General features: G+C 38.2%; 1 protein-coding gene across 2 annotated transcripts; it reads right to left on the bottom strand.

Moving 5' to 3' along the window:
• Positions 1-9,352: 9,352 nt before the first annotated feature.
• On the bottom strand, positions 9,353-20,080 carry LOC308689450 (uncharacterized protein). Of its 2 annotated transcripts, XR_014030003.1 has the most exons (4): positions 20,016-20,080; positions 19,015-19,223; positions 10,205-11,525; positions 9,353-9,540 (listed from the first exon to the last, which is right to left on the bottom strand). XR_014030003.1 is itself a non-coding variant. In XM_081363161.1 (3 exons), exons 2-3 carry the CDS (start codon positions 19,160-19,162, stop codon positions 10,309-10,311), a joined length of 1,365 nt encoding a protein of 454 aa, XP_081219287.1. In that variant the 5' UTR covers positions 19,163-19,223; positions 20,016-20,080; the 3' UTR covers positions 9,947-10,308. The 2 variants fall into 2 exon arrangements, 1 of the variants encoding a protein (XP_081219287.1); XM_081363161.1 differs by lacking the exon at positions 9,353-9,540 and having other exon boundaries at positions 9,947-11,525.
• Positions 20,081-20,370: the final 290 nt, after the last annotated feature.

The raw sequence follows: 20,370 nt of genomic DNA, 5'->3' as shown, positions 1-20,370 counted from the left end.
TATCTCCTAAGGGTAGCATGTACAGAGTGAACAGCAGCGGTCCTAGTACTGAGCCTTGTGGTACGCCATACTGAACTTGTGATCGATGAGACATCTCATCATTTACTGCTACAAACTGATAACGGTCAGATAAGTATGATTTAAACCATGCTAGTGCATTTCCCGTAATGCCAACATAATGTTCTAATCTATTTAAAAGAACGTTGTGGTCGATGGTGTCAAATGCAGCGCTAAGATCGAGTAACACTAATAGAGAGATACAACCACGATCGGATGATAAGAGCAAATCATTTGTGACTCTAACGAGAGCTGTTTCGGTACTATGGTACGGTCTAAATCCGGACTGGAAATCCTCGCAGATATCATTTCTTTCAAGAAAGGAACACAGTTGTGAGGATACTGCCTTTTCTAATATCTTTGACAGAAAAGGTAGATTCGAGATCGGCCTGTAATTGACTAATTCTGAAGGATCAAGTTGCGTTTTTTTAACAAGCGGTTTAATCAAAGCCAGCTTAAAGTTTTTTGGTACGTATCCTAGAGACAAAGACGAATTAATGATATTAAGAAGAGGATCTATGACCTCTGGAAGTATTTCTTTCAGTAGCTTAGTCGGTATAGGGTCTAACATACATGTTGTAGATTTAGATGATTTAATGAGTTTAGTAAATTCTTCCTCTCCTATAGCAACGAATGAATCAAATTTTTCCTCAGGGAGACTACAATGCACTGCCTGATGCGATACTGTAGTAGACGGTTGCATAGTTATAATTTTGTCCCTGATATTATCAATCTTATAAGTGAAGAAGTTCATAAAGTCATTACTGCTGTGTTGCTTGGAAACTTCGGTGCTTGAAGCTTTATTTTTCGTTAGTTTAGCCACCGTTTCAAATAAATACCTAGGATTATGTTTATTTTCTTCTAATAGGGTTGAAAAATAAGCAGATCTAGCAGCTTTTAAAGCCTCTCTGTAAGTAATTGAGCTCTCTTTCCATGAAATGCGAAATACCTCTAGTTTTGTTTTCTTCCAGTTGCGCTCCATTTTTCTGGCTGCTCTCTTAAGGGCCCGAGTGTGCTCGTTGTACCACGGCGTTGGACTATTTTCTTTAATCTTCTTTAAGCGCAACGGAGCAACTGTGTCTAAAGTGCTGGAAAAGAGAGAGTTAAACGTTTCTGTTGTAATATCTAGTTCTTCTAAGCTATCTGAGATGCTGAGATGATGAAACTGATTAGGAAGATTATTAATAAAGCAATCTTTAGTAGCAGAAGTGATAGGTCTCACATATTTGAAACACGGAGTCGGCTTTGCAGCCTTGGCTAAATGCAAATTACACGAGACTAAATAATGATCTGAGATGTCATCGCTCTGCTGCAGAATTTCAACGGCATCCACATCTATTCCGTGTGATAATATTAGATCTAGAGTATGATTACGACGATGAGTAGGTCCTGACACGTGTTGTCTAACTCCAATTGAATTTACAATGTCTTTAAATGCCAATCCCAATGCATCTTTTTCATTATCGATGTGTATATTAAAATCACCAACAATTAGTACTTTATCTGCAGTCAATATTAATTCTGATAGAAAGTCCGCAAATTCTTTGATAAAGTCTGTATGGTGCCCTGGTGGCCTGTATACAGTAGCCAGCACAAATCTCAAACGTGATTTATCGTTTACACTATATATTTTTACATTAAGCACCAATGCTTCAAAAGAATTATATTTAAAACTTGATTTCTTAGTGGTTTTGAAACTATTACTATAGATTACAGCAACACCACCCCCTTTGCGTTTCAGACGAGGCTCATGTTTATAACAGTAATCTTGCGGGGTTGATTCATTTAAAGTAATGTAATCGTTTGGTTTTAGCCAGGTTTCTGTCAAACACAGCACATCTAGGTTATTATCTGAAATCATATCGTTAACAACGAGTGCTTTTGAAGTAAGCGATCGAATATTCAGCAACCCAAGCTTTAGCATTTGCTCATCTGTATTATAGCTGTTTTTTATTTGTTGAACATCAATTAAATTTTTAACCTTAGTTGGGTTTAAACGTTTTTTGGATTTCCAAATTCGGGGAACAGACACAGTCTCTATATGATGATAGCTAGGTGAAAGAGGCTCTATGTGATGGGATTTATCTGACCTTGGTGACGCGAGGCCGCTAGCAGACGGTCGGTTAAGCCAGTCTGTCTGCTTCCTGACCTGAGCCCCAGATTGTCATGTTTGAGCTCTAAGACTATGAGCCATATTACTAGAGAGAAGAGCAGCACCATCCCAGGAGGGATGAATACCATCTCTTTTCAACAGGTCAGGTTTGCCCCAAAAACTTTTCCAATTGTCTATGAATTCTATATTATTAAGCGGACACCACCGAGACAGCCAACCGTTAAGCGAACATAATCTACTAACTATCTCATCACTCCTGCGAACAGGAAGGGGGCCAGAGCAAATTACAGTCCTTGACATCGTACTTGCAAGTTCACACACCTCTTTAATATTAATTTTGGTGATCTCCGACTGGCGTAGTCGAACATCATTAGTGCCGACATGAATAATGATCTTAGAGAATTTACGATTAGCATTAGCCAGCACTTTTAAATTTGCTTTGATGTCAGGCGCTCTGGCTCCCGGCAAACATGTGACTATGGTGGTTGGTGTCTCTATTTTCACGTTCCGTGTAATAGAATCTCCAATAACTAGGGCACAATCATTCTCAGTGGGTGTTTCACTGAGCGGGGCAAATCGATTTGTTATGGTAATCGGAACGGAAGAGTGGTTTTTAGATCCGCGACTAGAGCGATCCCTCACTGTCACCCATTTGCCCGGCTGCACGGGCTCTACTTCAGCCGGAACCGCGTCATGTAAAGAGTTCTCTATTCTATGCGCATCCAAAACATCTAAAGCACTAGCACTCTTACTATCCTCAATTAAAGTTTGGATGCGTGTTTCTAATTCTGAAATCTTCTCTGTCAACCTAACTGTCTCCTTACATTTATCACATATAAATCCTATATTGTCGACAGAGAAGCCTATACTAAACATGTGACATGAAGTGCAAGTGACAATAACAGGACAAGACATTACTCACCGTGTTTGTTGAGTGATTCTTACTCACCTGAGCTTTTTATGAACTCAAAGGCGCGGACGCGCGAGAGAAAAATAAATAAATAAAATAGCTGAGCGCACGGGTGGCGCGTTAGCAGGCTAGCGAATTACTAGCGTTTTGTGCTAGTAGTACTAATAACAAAAGCTAGCGATGTCAGGTTAATCTGAGATGTTGGGTAAAATGTAGTAGTATAAACAACTAGAAATGGTAGTAAAATGATGGTTCAAAACAAAGAAATATATGGCTAAGACGGAGCTTATCGCACCGAATCAAACAAACACACTCACAGCAGGCAGCGAGCAGGTTTACAGAGCTCGCGCCGCCCTGACATGTCATCTGCGCGGTTCAATGGTCCGAGCCACGCGGCCGATTCGTCAGCGCAGCGCGGACGTGTTTCCTAGCGACACCCAATGGGCAGCGCGGCGCGAACAATCCTCACCAGCTCTGCGCTGACCAATTTAAACAGATACAAGTTCATTTGGCGCCACTCAATTACATTTTACCCATAAACCTCTGCTATTATTAATGTAAATGAGTACAGCATATTTTGATTTACATGAACCTAAAGAAAAAGCCTTGAAAAATGAATAATTGCAAAACTGCTGTGTCAAACTTAAAATTAACATTATTGGCCTTTTACCTAAAATTGGTAGTGAAAATGGGGCGTTCACAGGAGGGTTGAAAATATAGTCCACCAGAAAACATAAGTCTTGTATAGCCTCTTGAAGTTCATTGATTGTGGTGTTGATGAGGTCAAGGTCATTCTAAAACATATATATATATATATATATATATATATATATATATATATATATATATATATATATATATATATATAGTGTGTGTGTGTGTGTGTGTGTGTGTGTGTGTGTGTGTGTTCTAGTTGATTGGGAGGGACACTTTTTCCAATTAATCTCAATGGCAAAAAGTGTTCAAATCACACTGAATTCACTATAAATCAATATCACAAAATATCAATAACATAAAATCGAACTTTAGTTTTAACATTTTATTCAAAATTAACAAATGATTGTTTTGATTATGGAATTCAGACATAAAAAGCTTAAAGTCTACAAATGATGGCTGAATGCAAAACCTACAACAATAATAAAATTGCCTACCTACATTACCTGAACATGTAGCCTAAACTGTCCGATATAATTACCAGAAGGTTGGCGTGCTCCTCAAGACGACTACGATATTGAAAGTCATTGAAGTTTATGCTTTATACAGCTCTTTCCGTAGCCTCTATAGGCCTACATATGTGCAGTTCTTCAAAATATCGACGCACAACACTAACACTATTTAAGATAATAAACATAAGAAATTTATGCATTTCATATTGTCTTTCTTCTTCTTTGTCTTCTGTAGGGATAAACTCCTAAACTTCAGCAGATAACCAACTTTTTGTAAGGAAGGAGGGGTTTCTTTATTGTACATTTATTTGCATGTATGGTTTGCGCTGTGCTGTTTAAATTGGTCAGCGCAGCGCTGGTGAGGATAACTGCCCATTGGGTGTCGCTAGGAAACACGTCCGCGCTGCGCTGACGAATCGGCCGCGCGGCTCGGACCATTGAACCGCGCAGATGACATGTCAGCGCGGCGCGAGCTCTGTAAACCCCCGCTGTCTCGTCCCACTTTTGGTTTGTTTGGCTTCCCATATAGAAGGCATCCTCACCAGCACACATACTGTCATTGGTTAAGAGCAGGTGTAGCACATACACAAATAAATATACACATATATATATACACACACACACACACACACACAGGGGTTACATTGGAATTTATTATGTGGGGTGGTGGGGGTTCTTCCTAGGGTCTGGGGGTATTGTAACCTCCTTTTTTGACAAATAAACCACTTTTTGGAGAGACTTGTGCCTTATATTAAATTGAGTCTTATATGAAATGTGAAAATTGCAAGGTTAAGAGTATATACTTTGTATTGTTGTAGTATCAACCGGTAGGCTACTGGTAAACAGGTAAATGTTTGATTTAATTTCCATTAACCACGTAGCTTACTTTGTTATAGATCTAATCAGAGGATTTGCCAGCATGTAGAATTCAACAATGAACAAAAGTCTGTTTTGAGTGTTGAGGGGATTCTATCTTAAATGTTTCTAATTGGCCATTGTGTTCAAGAAATCAACACATATGTCTGTGATTGGCTACATCGGTCAACGCTGCAAACATGTTTGTTACAAATAGAAACTCATCAGGACTGCAAATCGTTTCTATTTTGTTTTAGGGGCACCGCCATGGCCACCCGAAGGGTCTTCTCCGCCATGGCCACCTCCTCAGCCTGCACCGCCATGGTCTCCTCCTCATCCTGCACCGCCGTGGCGGCGATACCATCCTGGAGTCTCCTGTCTGTCATCTTCCTGTCCACCCTCCGGTCACAGACTCCAGGATGCCCACCCCGCCTCCTGTGTTCTGCCTTCTGCGGCACGGGTCGCGCCTAGCGGCAGGGGGGAGTAATGTCACATTCACCGTCTGTCATCGTCCAGTCTTCACTACAGTTCCCAGAATCCTCCATCACCTGCACCTGCTGTTCATCATTATCATCTCTCCTTCACCTGTGTTCCAGTTATTATCATCATCTGCATCACCTGTCTTGTGTTCATCTATCTGTGTATTTTAGTTTCCCTCTCACTCCTTTTCATGTCGGTTATTGTTTGAGCACACGCTCACTGTTTCGTGTTTCTCTTTATTATTAATAAACTTTGCTATTTTGTATCTTCGCCTACCTTCATCTTCTTCATCAACCCTGAGATGTTACAATTACACAATAAACAAATGCATATACTAGTCAACACATGAAACAAAGCTTTATTCAAACTACAATCATGTATGTAGGCTACAGGCACTGAACCCCACATCCTTCTGCCGTCTCAACACAGCGGAACCCATTCTGCGGCTTTATTCTGATGAATCAGCTGACCGCCAGAGGTGAGCCGTTCCTTCGTGCCTGAGGCTGTTACGTGATGTGTTGTGCTTCACAATCTGAGGCAATAAGGGCAGGTGGAGTGATGGAGGGTCTCATCCATGGCACCATCACCAGGATTCAGCTCTGGGCTCCTCATCCTCAGTGCTCACACCAGCCTGCTGACATTTCAGATCCTACAAAAATGCACAAACATAACACAAAAGCAGTCATTTTAACAGCACAATTTCATTTGATTTTCAGTATTATTCAGAAGACAAAACCACTTTTTTTTCACAAATGCCGCCATCATCTTTCCTTGCAGGTCCTGCTCCACCACAAAAGCTGTGCAGCAAATGCACAGAAATCAAGAATCAGAAAAGTGCTGTAATAGCTCTGTTTGAAATTACAACAATTAAAATAAACTACAACTTAATATTGAAATAGTTGTTGTTATTCATTTCTGTAGTATACTCACTCAAAGTCTTTGATGGCAGCATTCAGCTTCATGAGCCACTCTCCACCGGATAAACACATCTGTTCATCTGTCCCTGTAACATCCAGACATGATTCACATTACTATTATGAGCTCAACACTACATTTACATGCTGAGGTTGTTTTAACTTTTTATCCAACATAAATGTTCCTCAATTTATCAGCAGTACTAATGCACAAATAAAATAGATAACTTATGTTTAGTTACTTTATAGATTTGTTCTACATAATAGCACACATTCATCACTCAGATGTCTATTTCATGTTGTGATGTGCTCTTGTGCAATACTTACTGAAGATTTTCCTGTCAGATGTAAATGGATATTTAAAATAAGCATCTTTAAGATGTATATGGTTTATGTAAATCCACTTTAGAGACGTAACTTACGTGTCCTTACTGGAGCTCCCCTGTCAGCTATAACGTTACGTGATAAAACGTGTTTTTACAGCAAAATCACAACTATACTATAATGTTTAACGTCTTTACACCTTCAACAATTCAACAGTTTAATCTACAGTAGAACACATGAATTTTAACACAAGGAACCGTGTTTACTCACATTTGAAAGCACCTGTGTCGCTGATCTCTGCGATGTTTGATAATAACGTATCCTCTCGCATGGCCTCCTGGGAAAGAAAAGTATCCATCGGTTGAGCACTCAAAAATCTGTCCGGAAGCAGTAAGCCATCCGGGAACTTCTCGCCTACTCTTTCATGAATACTTATGTTTCGAACATACTTTTTCTTTCACATACTGTTTTTGCCTACTATATAGTAGGAAAGTAGGCATATTTTCACGCACTTTAAGTATACGTACGTCCGAATATCGCAATAATTAGTACATCACCCAGGTAATTCTCGCCTACTCTTTTACATTCGTACATACTTTTTTTCTCGGCTACTCTTTTTCTCCTACTATATAGTAGGGAAGTATGCGGTTTCGAACGCAGCCATCGATTGGATTTTTTTGTTTTTGTCAGTTCCTATCATAATTTTGACATTTGGGCGTTATTGTTTAGCTATTGACCTATGTTTTCAGATTTCCTGTGGTGTTTTTGTCTTGATCGGACTAATGGTTTCGAAGATTTTTGAGAGCTAAATGACAATGATACACAAACTATAAGGTGACACCTGGCATGTTTGGTATCGTTGGACTTGGGAAGGATTCAGGATTTCAACAGACTAATGGTTAAGTGCGTTAATAGCCATTTTTATGACTTTTTTTCCATGTTATAGCGCCACTAAGTGGCCAATCATCACAATTTTTTATCAAATGACCTCAGATTGAGCTCATGAACATGTAAACGGAAAGAGACATTTTTGCTAAACTCGGGACACAAGTTATAATTGTTTTAGTAAAAGTGGCCCTGGTGCCTTCAAACATTTTGGTTCCCCTTAGCAACCGTGAATTTAAATTTAGGTTTTTAGCCTGATTGGAACCAAACCACTGCAGAAATATTCTCTGGACAGTGACTATCAATAATCATCAAAAAAAATCTTAGAGTAGTTCACAAAAGTAGGTTTTTCAAAAAACATCAATTTACTCGAAATTGGCGCTTGAAGGGCGAGCAAATCGGATAGCCATTTAGTCCGCATTGAGCCAAGGATTCCAACGATATAAGACACTTGATCCTGGGACAAACGGTCTAAGAGTTATGAACAATTTTGAACTTTTGGTTGCTGTAGCGCCACCTATGGGCTATTCAGGGTCATACTCTGATAGGTTGTCCCCAAATTGAGGCCTACCATCTGGCCAGGTTTCAAGTCTCTAGGCCTTACGGTTTGTCCTGCACGATGCGTTTTACAAATCCTTACAATTAACAATAGAGTTTCATTTTTACAATTCAGCATTTCATGCTTGAACCCCTAATAATTTCAGGTGCAACTCTGTGTCTTAGTACTTCTCATCTCTGTCTTGCAGGGCCAGTGAAGGAACCGATTCTCTCAAAATGCTGCAGAGCCATAATCGGATGCAAATCATGCATCAATCGCTCACTGCAGACCTCAACTCAGTGTGTTATGTGTAGGGCAGACAACTTTGCCATCAACATTGTGGAGGTGTCTGGCCTTTCTGAGGCCTTGAATGCTTTAGTGGAGATAATTAACGTAAACGCCTAAACTGTCATTCAGACTGACTATCTAACAACCGGAGAACAGAGAACAACAGAGATATTAAAATACATACACTTCTGCGTTTTTATTAAAATTTATTAATTTATATCTCAAAGATGTGCGCTTGTGTGCAGCGCTGAGATGTTGAGAGGGAAACAAAACGTATTTTATTATTAGCCTATTCAGAAGTAGTGTAAAAGTATGTATTAAATACATAAATAAACGTAAATACAAATTTTGGTTAAGAAAATGTCACCATAGATTTCAGATAAGGTTATAAAGACCTTCAATGAACACTTCAGGTGACCTGTAAATGCCGAAAAACTTCTTCATTGCGAAATATTCCTTTTTATTTGCCTGAAAAACTTGGTGGCTTGTGCCAACTTGCCCTTTATCTGGAGGTTTCACACAATCAATGGAATGGCAAAATAAAAATGGAATTTCAAATATTCATCAAATAAAATAAAAAATCCGCATTCAAACGCAAAAACTGTGTTGTGTTTTAATGATTTTGTTATCCTTCAAATGCAATGACTATCCAGTTTAACTTACTTTGGCGCTGCTATGTTGTTCATTCGAAACATTGCAGAAATAGAGAAGCTCAGTGTCAAGAAGATCTTGGTTAAATCAAAACAGTAACCAACCCGCTCACACAATGTATTTTCTGTGCTGCTTTTCCATTATGTTCTATGTAAACCTGGGCTGGACGGACAAATTTGACCATTTATTTACCAGGTTTTATAAACACAAACACAGCTGAACAAGAACATCAAGGGTTTCAGGATGATTTGAAAATTGCAGCCAGGTGAGTTGGATCTAAATTTAACAGGACAGTGGATCTCCAGGACACATGTCCTACAGCCTTGGTGTCAAGCAACTGAAATGAAAGCCGACCATGACTGCAACAATAAGAACAAATAAGTTACTTTGTTACATTGACAGGAAGAAAATTGTTAATATAAATGAAGTTCCAAGTGCCAAACCAAAGTGAACATCAATCACCATAATAATGGTGACTTCTAACTAAATATTAGGGAATCAACACCAATTTATAAAGTCACCTTCTATGATGCTCTCATATTTCAAGTTGTATTTAACAACATTCAAGATGACTTAAGGAAATTAGGGAATTCAATAAAAAATTCTGTTAAGATTGCCACACCTCAGAATCTTTTTATGCTTGACAAAATGGTACTCAAACAAATAATTTTATCTTAACTGAGGTTTTCTGATTTCTTAATGACTTCTGCAGTCTCAAATTTATTCAACCCCCTGAATAGAATTCCTCACAACAGCACAAGTATTCACAGCACAGTTTTCTCACCGCATTTATTTTGTTACTGAACGGAAAATGCACAAATTTACATATTCATTTAAATGCCACTGGGGTATTCACCAAGTCTGCTGCCACTAAGCAAAGACCGGAAAATAACTTTTGCCATAAGTACATCACCGTTAAGAATGCTAGTGCGGACGTGAGCATTTTACGTTCTTTTGAAATTAGCGATTTAAGAGCCCCAAACGTTGATACTGGCTGATTAACCGGTTGGAAAAAATTCTCACCGTCATATCCACAACATGAACCTGACGGTTTTCAGTCTCAAACTCATTCCACACTGATGACATAAAAAAAAGTTCTCTAATGAGCGTTTGCTCATACTTGAAGGTTACTTTATATCTGAAACTCTTTCCACAGAGATTCTATATGAACGACTTTCTCCAGTGTGAGTTTTCAAGTGCATGTTAAAGTTTCCTTTTCGGTTGAAACTTTGTCCACACTGTAGGCAGGTGAACGGCTTCTCTCCAGTGTGAATCACCATGTGCCTTTTAAAGTTTCCTTTCATAGTAAAACTTATTCCACACTCATCGCAGGTGTAAGGGCTCTCTCCAGTGTGAACTACCATGTGCATGTCAAGGTTTCCTTTTCGGTTGAAACTTTTACCACACTGTTTGCAAGTGAAAGGCTTCTCTCCAGTATGAACTCTCATGTGGACGTCAAGGTTTCCATGTTGACTGAAACTCTTTCCACACAGAGGGCATTTGTAGGGTTTCTCTCCAGAGTGAGATCTCATGTGGACTTTAAGGTCTCCATGTTGATCAAAACTCTTTCCACATTGTTTGCAGGTGTAAGGGTTCTCTGCAGTGTGAACTTTCATGTGGACTTCAAGGCTTCCATGTTGACTGAAACTCTTTCTACACTGAGGGCATTTGTAGGGTTTCTCTCCAGAGTGAGATCTCATGTGGCATTTAAGGTTTCCATGTTGAGCAAAACTCTTTCCACGTTGTTTGCAGGTGTAAGACTTCTCTTTGGTGTGAATGCTCACATGGTTTTTAAGGTTTCCTTTTCGGTTGAATCGTTTTCCACACTGTTGGCAGGTATACGGCTTCTTGCCCATGTGAACTTCCATGTGGACTTCAAGGTTTTTATGCTGACTGAAACTCTTTCCACACAGTTGGCAGGGGTAATGCTGCCCTTTATTGTGAATCCCCATGTGGTTATTAAGGTATCCTTTTTGTCTGAATCTCTTTCCACACTGTGAGCAGATGCATGGCTTATTTCCCTTGTGATCTTCCATGTGGACTTTAAGGTCATGAAGTTGATCAAAACTCTTTCCACAATGATAGCAGGTGTAACTCTTCTCTTTATTGTGAATGCTCATGTGACTATTAAGGCTAGCTTTTCGAGTGAATGTGTCTCCACAGTGTTGGCAGGTGAAATAACTTTTAGTTTCTGTCTTTTGATCTTTTTCTTGTGATGAAGTCTTTTCAGTCTGTGAGCAACTAAAATATTTTTCTTCAGTTGTGAAACCATGACGATTCTCATATTGATCTTTCTCTTCCATTTCATTCAGTACTTGATTCTCCTCTTTCAGCGCCATCAGGTCTAAGGCAAACAAGACAAATAAAAGTTATCCCCAGTTTAATGGCACAAAGCAACAGAAATTAAAACATGTAAAGCATTAAAACCAACATACAACTAGATCGTATACCCACTTGAAAAGGTGTTTAATGTGTAGTGGCTGAGACATATTAGACACACAACTATTTACTATATCTGATAAATAAACCACAATACCCTAGACTGGGTAAACCCAGCCCGATCTGCCGGCGATTTGATTTCGACATTTGTTGACACGTTTCCTACCTGGAGTTTTTGTGTCGCTCAAAGTACGTCACCCGGATTGTTGGTCTGATTGGTTGAAGGACTATCCAATTGCCTACAGAGTCATTTGAACTATGCCCGTTGATCACGCATCTTGTGCAGTCGAAAATACAGAGCAGACTGCCCAGACTAATGTTCAATCTTAAAAGACTGAGCTTGGTCTGGTTACAGCCAGACTAACAATACCCGTCACCCAACAAGCAAACTACGAGTTATACTTCAACTCCGTAAACCTCAAACCAGGTACTGGTTACCATAGCAGCAAAAACACAATTTCTACACTTGAGAAATAGATAAACATATCCAAGTTTCCCATATCTAGATTTTCCTTTTGTATTGTTTTTGCCTATGGATTAATTCACACCCTTTTGAAATAATGTTTTAGAATTGCTTACGGTAGGTAAAATATCACATGTAAAGCATTTAGCATCTATGAGCTGCAATTTTAATTTTCTGAATGTGCATTTACAGTGCCCTCCACAATTATTGAACCCCCTGGTAAATATGATCAAAATTGGCTGTAAAAAATAAATCTGCATCGATTATCCTTGTGATCTTTCATTCAAAAAATGTGCAAAATTCTAACCTTTCATTGAAGTAAAAGAATTGAAAGTGGGGGGAAAATCACATTATGAAATAAATGTTTTTCTCCAAAACACGTTGGCCACAATTATTGAAACCCTTTTATTAAATACTTTTTGCAATCTCCTTTTGCCAAGATAACAGCTCTGAGTCTTCTCCTATAATGCCTGATGAGTTTGGAGAATAACTGACAAGAGATCAGAGACCATTCCTCCATACAGAATCTCTCCAGATCCTTCAGATTCCCAGATCCATGTTGGTGCTTCTCCTCTTCAGTTCAGCCCACTCATCAGGTCAGGGGACTGAGACGGTCATGGCAGAAGCTTCATTTTGTGCTCCACAACAAATTTTTGTTTTGATTTTGATGTTTGTTTTGGATCGTTGTCCTGATGGAAGATCCAACCACGGCCCATTATAAGATTTCTAGCAGAAGGCGTCAGGTTTTGATTTTTTATCTGTTGATATTTGATAGAATCCACAATGCCATGTATCTGAACAAGAAGTCCAGGACCTCCAGCAGAAAAATATGCCCACAACATTAAAGATCCAATGGTATATTAAATTGTACACATGGGGTACTTTTTATCCTTGTGTTCACCAAACCCATCTAGTGTGTTTGCTGCCAAAAAGCTCTGTTTTAGTCTTATCTGACCACAGAACCCTGTGTTGTTTGAAGATCCAGTCGTGTCTGACAATTAAATTTGCTGGAATTTGTTTTTGGATGAGCGAGGAGGTTTTTTTTTTAAACCCTCCCAAACAACATGTGGGGATGTAGGGGTTGTTTGATAATTTTTTTTTTAGGCTTTCTGACCCCCAAGACTCAACTAATCTCTGCAATTCTCCATCTGTGATCCTTGGAGAGTCTTTGGCCACTCAAACTTTCATACTCGCCGTGCATTAAGACAGTATAGACACACGTCCTTTTCCTGGCAGATTCATAACATCTTTAGTTGGTTATAACTTCTTAATTATTGCCCTGATGGTCAAAATTGGGATTTTCAATTCTTTAGCTACTGTCTTACAGCCACTTTCTAGTTTGTGATGCTCAACAATCTTTTGCTGCACATCAGAACTGTATTCTGTGGTTTTACTCATTGTGATGGATGATTAAGGGGATTTGGCCTTTGTGTTTCCTCATATTTAAACTCCTGTGAAACACGAAGTCATAGCTGGACAGTTTCATGTTCCTAGTCACCCTGGTGTACTAAAAAAGGTAAATATTAATGGGAATATACTTCAGAAATATTTTACTCGTAAACAATTCTAGGGGTTTCAATAATTGTGGCCAACGTGTTTTGGAGAAAAACATTTATTTCATAATGTGATTTCCCCCCACTTTCAATTCTTTTACTTCAATGAAAGGTTAGAATTTTTCACATTTTTTGAATGAAAGATCACAAGGATAATCGATGCAGATTTATTTTTTACAGCCAATTTTGATCATATTTACCAGGGGGTTCAATAATTGTGGAGGGCACTGTACATGCTCATTCAGAAAACCATACGTATTTTTATAACCGTGTTATTTATTACTCTTATAAGAATCTTGAAAGTTCTTCCCTCAACTAATCTAATTTATGCAAAACACCCACTAGAAGACAAAGGATCACTAACTTTCCTTCTGAAATGTAACGACTGAGACAAATCAGACAATTATTTGGTATATGTACCAAAAAAATCTTTAAACTTCACTCTGGGATCTGTGGTCCCATCCCCCAAACAGGGCAAGAAGGTCCTACCAGGATCAGATAAGTTGGTTTTATGGGTGTAAAAGAATGTGGCCACATGCTCAAGAGAGAGACAATGGGAAGACAGAAACAATCTTCAATACAGACTTTGCTGCATTAATCATAGACAAACTGATCTATAAATGAACATGCATCCCAGAAACTGTGTGAATGATTGACTGTCTTGTGTACTATTATGTATATACTATGGTTTGTATTTTATTATACAACCAACCAATGGTCAATGTAACCTTACCTGTATCATGTCTCCTATCTAATTAATCCTCATTTAATGACTCACACTTTGATCTACAGGTGCTGGTCACAGTGCCGTCGCAGGTGGGGTGCGAGGCCCTGTGCGAACTTGAAATGCGATCCTGCTCTTTGATGTGGATGTTCAATTGCGCATGAATAATAGTCACACGAACAGACGTAGCTGTTCTAGTTCTATTGCACGCATAATCTCGCTGCAATACGTTTTTATCAAGTAGAATAATACAGCATAATCATGCACATAGTCATAGTCTCCTTTCCCCTTTGGGAAATAACGTGTACCTTAATGGTCCAGTGGTAGAACTTTCACCTATCGTGTCAGAGGTCCTCGGTTCTAGTCCGCCCTTGTGTAGTATATTTTTTATCGTATAGTTTTTTCCCTCATCAAACCCAATTATGTTCATCAGTGGTTGTATATCAAGAAGGGACACATTTGTGTGCATTATGTTTTGTGATTTCACCAGAACGAAGAGAGTATCCGCAACGGATTGAAGCGCGCGTCCGAGTGAAGACAGTGCGCGAGCCACACGAGAAAACACTGTATCCGCGCCACTGATCGCAACGAGCACTTTGATCACATGATTTTAAAAAACATTTCACCGCTAGATTGTCTCTTATTTAAAAAACAAACGAAATGAATGCTCTGCCAGTTAACTGGAGATGTTTTATTTGTAGAATTGTTATATTCGTGCCGCGAGATGTTTTAAAAAGTGGTGGACAAAAAAAAAAAAAAAAAAACAACAACAGCAGGATTGTGAGGTCCCCTAGTGGCGCGAGGCCCTGTGCGGTTGCATAGTTCGCACAGTCTATGAGACGGCTCTGGCTGGTCATATAATTAGAATATCATCAAAAAGTTGATTTATTTCAGTAATTCTGTTAAAAAAGTGAAACTTGTATACTATATAGACTCATTACATGCAAAGTGAGATATCTCAAGACTTTATTTGTTATAATTTTGATGATTATGGCTTACAGCTTGTGAAAACCACAAAATCAAAATCTCAGAAAATTAGAATATTACATGAAATCACACAGTAACTACACAGTGATACCATGGTCATTGAACCAGGTTTTGGTTATTTTGGCAGTGTGGGCAGGTGCAAATCCTGCTGGAAAATGAAGGAAGTATGAAGTGCTCTAAAAATGTCCTGGTAGACGGCTGCGTTGACTCTGGATTTAATAAAGCACAGTGGACCAAAGTCCTCTTTTCTGATGAGAGCAAATTTTGCATCTCATTTGGAAACCAAGGTCCCAGAGTCTGGAGGAAGAATGGAGAGGCACACAATCCAAGATGCTTGAAGTCCAGTGTGAAGTTTCCACAGTCTGTGTTGGTTTGGGGAGCCATGTCATCGGCTGGTGTTGGTCCACTGTGCTGTCCACTCAACGCAGCCGTCTACCAGGACATTTTCAGAGCACCTCATGCTTCCTTCATTTTCCAGCAGGATTTGCACCTGCCCACACTGCCAAAATAACCAAAACCTGGTTCAATGACCATGGTATCACTGTGTAGTTACTGTGTGATTTCATGTAATATTCTAATTTTCTGAGATTTTGATTTTGTGGTTTTCACAAGCTGTAAGCCATAATCATCAAAATTATAACAAATAAAGTCTTCTCTTCCGGCCTCAACTGCTGCTTTTGCTGATACTGTAATCGGTGATCAAGCCAGTGACTAAACAATCAACTTCACGTTGTTTCTCTTATTAGGATGAAAATAATCTTATTTAAACTGTGATTAAATTATATAAAGAAAGCATTCAAAGAACGCTCCCTTTCCAATAGCCCAAGCTGTCAATCAAACAGCACGAGTTTATCTGGACACTTGCCAAAACTCGTTGAAATAAATCATCACAAAATCATGATGCTGTTACAATGTACAGTACAATGAAGCTATTTGTTATTTTGTCACAGTGTAAGCCAGAGGTGTAAAGTCCAGGTTCAGAAAGTAAATGTCCTCCTCAGTATTATGTTCCAATCACTTGGATTTGCTAGCACAGCTTTTCAGCCAGGAGATAGAACTAATAAGTGAAATCATCTGACTGAGTTCATGGGTGGAATAAACATATGGCAGGACTTTTACTTTCTGACCCCTGGACTTTACACCTCTGGTGAAAGCATTTGTGAGAGTGCAGAAATTGCGTTGCAATGATAAGATCTTCTCATACGCGATCAACAGACTGTCTGACATCAGCTTAATGCTCATCACTGCAACCAATACTTTTCACGATTCCTTAATCTCGATAGCTGTAATAGTAAAAATGTAGTAAAAGTTTTAGAGAGAGAGAGTTCCACATGTAATACTAGCTATTTCATATGCAAACATGTCAGCCAAACACAGCAGCGGGCGTTTACACTGAAGTCGCACACAGACACGCCCCTTAAAACAGAGCATTCAAATCAGAGGCTAAAATCAGGCTTGGAAAAATGCTTTTGTTTCTTAATTTTGACAATTTTTGCTGTTAAAATCATACTAACATTGTAAGGGCACCCAAGGAAACATAAAATAATAGAATAATCCAGTCCATCTTTAACAAAAAATATGGAAGAAAATTTATTTTAAATTGGGGGTGGCAAATTGGGGCTCAGTGGTTCATGTAGGTTGTCTACAAACCAGAAGATTCTGCATGCCTTACTATCTTCACAAGGAGAGATGTCTCCTGTGATTTTAACCCGTGCAGACTAGCGCCCCTCGTGTGAAGCGAGTGGCCTAGTCTCGTTCGACAGATCTGAAGAGCAGGATAATGCACCATGTCACAAAGCTCGTATCAATTCAAATTGGTTTCTTGAACATGACAATGAGTTCACTGTACTAAAATGGCCCCCACAGTCACCAGATCTCAACCCAATAGAGCATCTTTGGGATGTGGTGGAACGGGACCTTCGTGCCTTGGATGTGCATCCCACAAATCTCCATCAACTGCAAGATGCTATCCTATCAATATGGGCCAACATTTCTAAAGAATGCTTTCAGCAGCTTGTTGAATCAATGCCACGTAGAATTAAGGCAGTTCTGAAGGCCAAAGGGGGGTCAAACACAGTATTAGTATGGTGTTCCTAATAATCCTTTAGGTGAGTGTAAATCTATGTAAAATAATAGCTGAAGACAAAAATGCTTTGACAGAACTGTCCATTTCAAATCAGCATATCATCATCAATCATCACCAGTTATGTAAATACACATGGCATAGTGCAGGGCGGTATATCGGGTCATACCGAATACCTATGTTTATTTTTGTTATTATATGAATTTTTAATATACCGCAATTCCAGTGTATGCCACTTTAACAAGTGCATTTAACTAATGCGGCGCAACACTGTGAGAGAGGGTCTTTTCTCTGTTCACTGTGGTGATGCACAGCTTTGTGTGTTACTAAGGTGAAGTTAGATAGGTTAAACTATAATTGATGGCTGTCAAATTATATTACACTGTTTCCCATTGGTTCACAATATCAACACTACCCACCTCAAATAGATTTTCCAAAAGGCTTTGACATTGTTGAATAAACATGAGCATGTTTCAAAGTCAAACGCGGCACGCGAGACATCTTTCCTGATAAAGCAGCGTTTATGAGCGTTGCTTTGTGTATGCTTTTACCAGGGAAACCGCTGTTTCTGCCGCTCCTGAAGCGCCTCCTGCTGCACCTCTTTATAAACAGCCTTGCAAACCTGTATTAATACTAGTGTGGATTTTTTCTACAATATTCACTCATGACAGTAAAATAGGGCAATCTACTGCAGTATTGCCTCTCTCAATCAGTAGAAAATGTGGTTAACACCCAGTCATGCTTGAAAAAAAAAAAAAAATATATCATCATATACCGTGAAACCAGTATAATTTTGAAAAATACCATGATATGGATTCCAGCTCTACCATCTTTGTACGCTTCCTATTTTAGATTAATTTCCTCGTATTTAATTTACAATTATTTCTTTTGAACAAAATTTCAGGGATTTCATGTATTAGATTTTAGGTCCTCTTGTACCCTGTCAAGGACAAATTTAAACAACAAAACTTGATATCAAAGTAGCCTAAACTACTAAAAATGTAAAGTTACGTTTGCACCATATTGTAGTGAGTAACCTTTCTTGGTATTGGGGTTTCAAATAGCCCACCATGATCTGTAGTCTGAGCCTGCCCAGGGCTAGTGGCAATGGCAGATACGTTACTAGTTAATTTCAAGGAAAATCATTTTCAAATAATTTTTTTTTTTTTTTTGCCAAATATTAGGAAAATATACAAACATTGTATCTGATTTACAAAATAAGGATTTTGTTTGATACTGGTGTAAAATTAAGTTATATGGTTTTCAGTGTTTTCAAATTAGAAGTTGATTTTGGGTTTAATGTCATAAGTAATTGTAAAAGGCTTCTTCTATATTATTTTTCCTAGTTTAAAGCGTGTCGTAACAACAAATGGAAGTCTGATCTTCTCAGGTGAAAGGCAACATTAGCATTTGTCCGATCACGTGATCTCAACATGTCCGTCCACATGAGGTGACCCGAAAAAATAAAACCACCTCAATTAGGACACTCATTAGATATTCTTCAAAAATATCATTCATTTCTGTAGAGCTGGACATTTTAATAAGGATCAATTTACTAAATTCAGCTTTGAGAATGAAACCAACCTGTTTGTTCTTCAGTATCTTCATGTTTCAGACTGAATGTTTCTTCAATCTTAATGTCTTCGTTCTCCTTTTTAATAAATGCCATCTTAGTTTGTTCCTCAATATCTTCTTGTTTCAAGTCTTCCCTCTCCTCTTTAATAAACGCCATCTTTATAATAGTGTCACGTGGATCTCAGTCGCTTCACCAGGAGTTTTTCTGTGTGTTTGTCCTGTTTAAGATGAGAATAATTAACAGAAAGAAAAATAAATCCACACTGAATCTCTGTGTGCGTCTCAATCAGCTCTAGTTCAGTAGTTCAGCAAACTGGTAAGAGTCAGAGTGAGAGTAAATGGACTTTCCCTTTGTTGCTTTTGGCTTGTTTAGTTAGTTAGTTTAGACACTTATAATATTCAACAATATTATTAATCTGCCTGTTTTTACACCATTATATTAGAGCTGAACTAGACAATAACATCATCGTTTTCTCCAGCGTGGCTATATATATATATATATATATATATATATATATATATATATATATATATATATATATAAATTCTATTGAACCATCAAAAAAGAACCATCTCTGAACTTAAGCTGGACTACGACGCTATATTCTTCTAGATCTGCTGTACAGTAGAAACAAATTTTATTTAATTATTTTATTATCACAGTAAAGCTGCTTTGAATTGTAAAAAGTTACATATAAATAAAGGTGACGACTTAAATCACATGATTAAACAAAAAACACTCAAAACTAGACAAATTAATAAAAGAACAAAATCATACAAACTAAGTTTGTATATAGCATCTGAATTTGTGAACTGATTCAGGATAAAGGGAGCAAAATGAGACGCATTTAGTTACTCATGCATTAATGCTCTTTACTCATAAAAACAACGTTCATCCGTGTTATTACATACACAATGTTACATTAACCAGTAATTAATTTATTTCATTTTATAAACTGTTTAAACGGGTTGCTTTAATTTAAACACTTAAAATGGTCAAAACCACAAACCTTTCTGCAGTCGAATCTCATCAGATGCAGGAGTGCGGTGCGGCTTTATGACATCACATCACCACACCAAAATAAAAGTCCTGTATGCACGCTACAACTATGAAATATTTGAAATATGCATTCAATAAAACACATTCAAATATTAATTTAACATTCAGAGATTCCAAATTCTATCAATGCCATTAGATTTTTTTTCAGAGATTCTTACCAAAATATAAGCCAGCGTGAATGATATTCAGACAAGCATAAGGTCAATAATCTTGGTCTTCATATTATAAAGGGTTGTAAAAAAAAACTTGACAATATTTTAAACTCTTTAGGAATTTGTAGATCAAAATGTCTGATCTCAAAGTGT

The sequence above is a fragment of the Scardinius erythrophthalmus genome, assembly GCF_964197995.2.
Source record: "Scardinius erythrophthalmus genome assembly, chromosome: 4".
NCBI classification, from domain to species: domain Eukaryota; kingdom Metazoa; phylum Chordata; class Actinopteri; order Cypriniformes; family Leuciscidae; genus Scardinius; species Scardinius erythrophthalmus.
Note: the sequence above shows the minus strand (reverse complement) of the source record. Positions and strands in the feature narration are given on the sequence as shown.

Coding starts and splice junctions, on each gene's coding strand:
- LOC308689450 (XM_081363161.1), bottom strand. CDS start 19,162: ATGGCGTTTATTAAAGAGGAGAGGGAAGACTTGAAACAAGAAGATATT. Junction 11,526..19,014: donor AGATACTGAAGAACAAACAG/GTTGGTTTCATT, acceptor TGTTTGCCTTAG/ACCTGATGGCGCTGAAAGAG.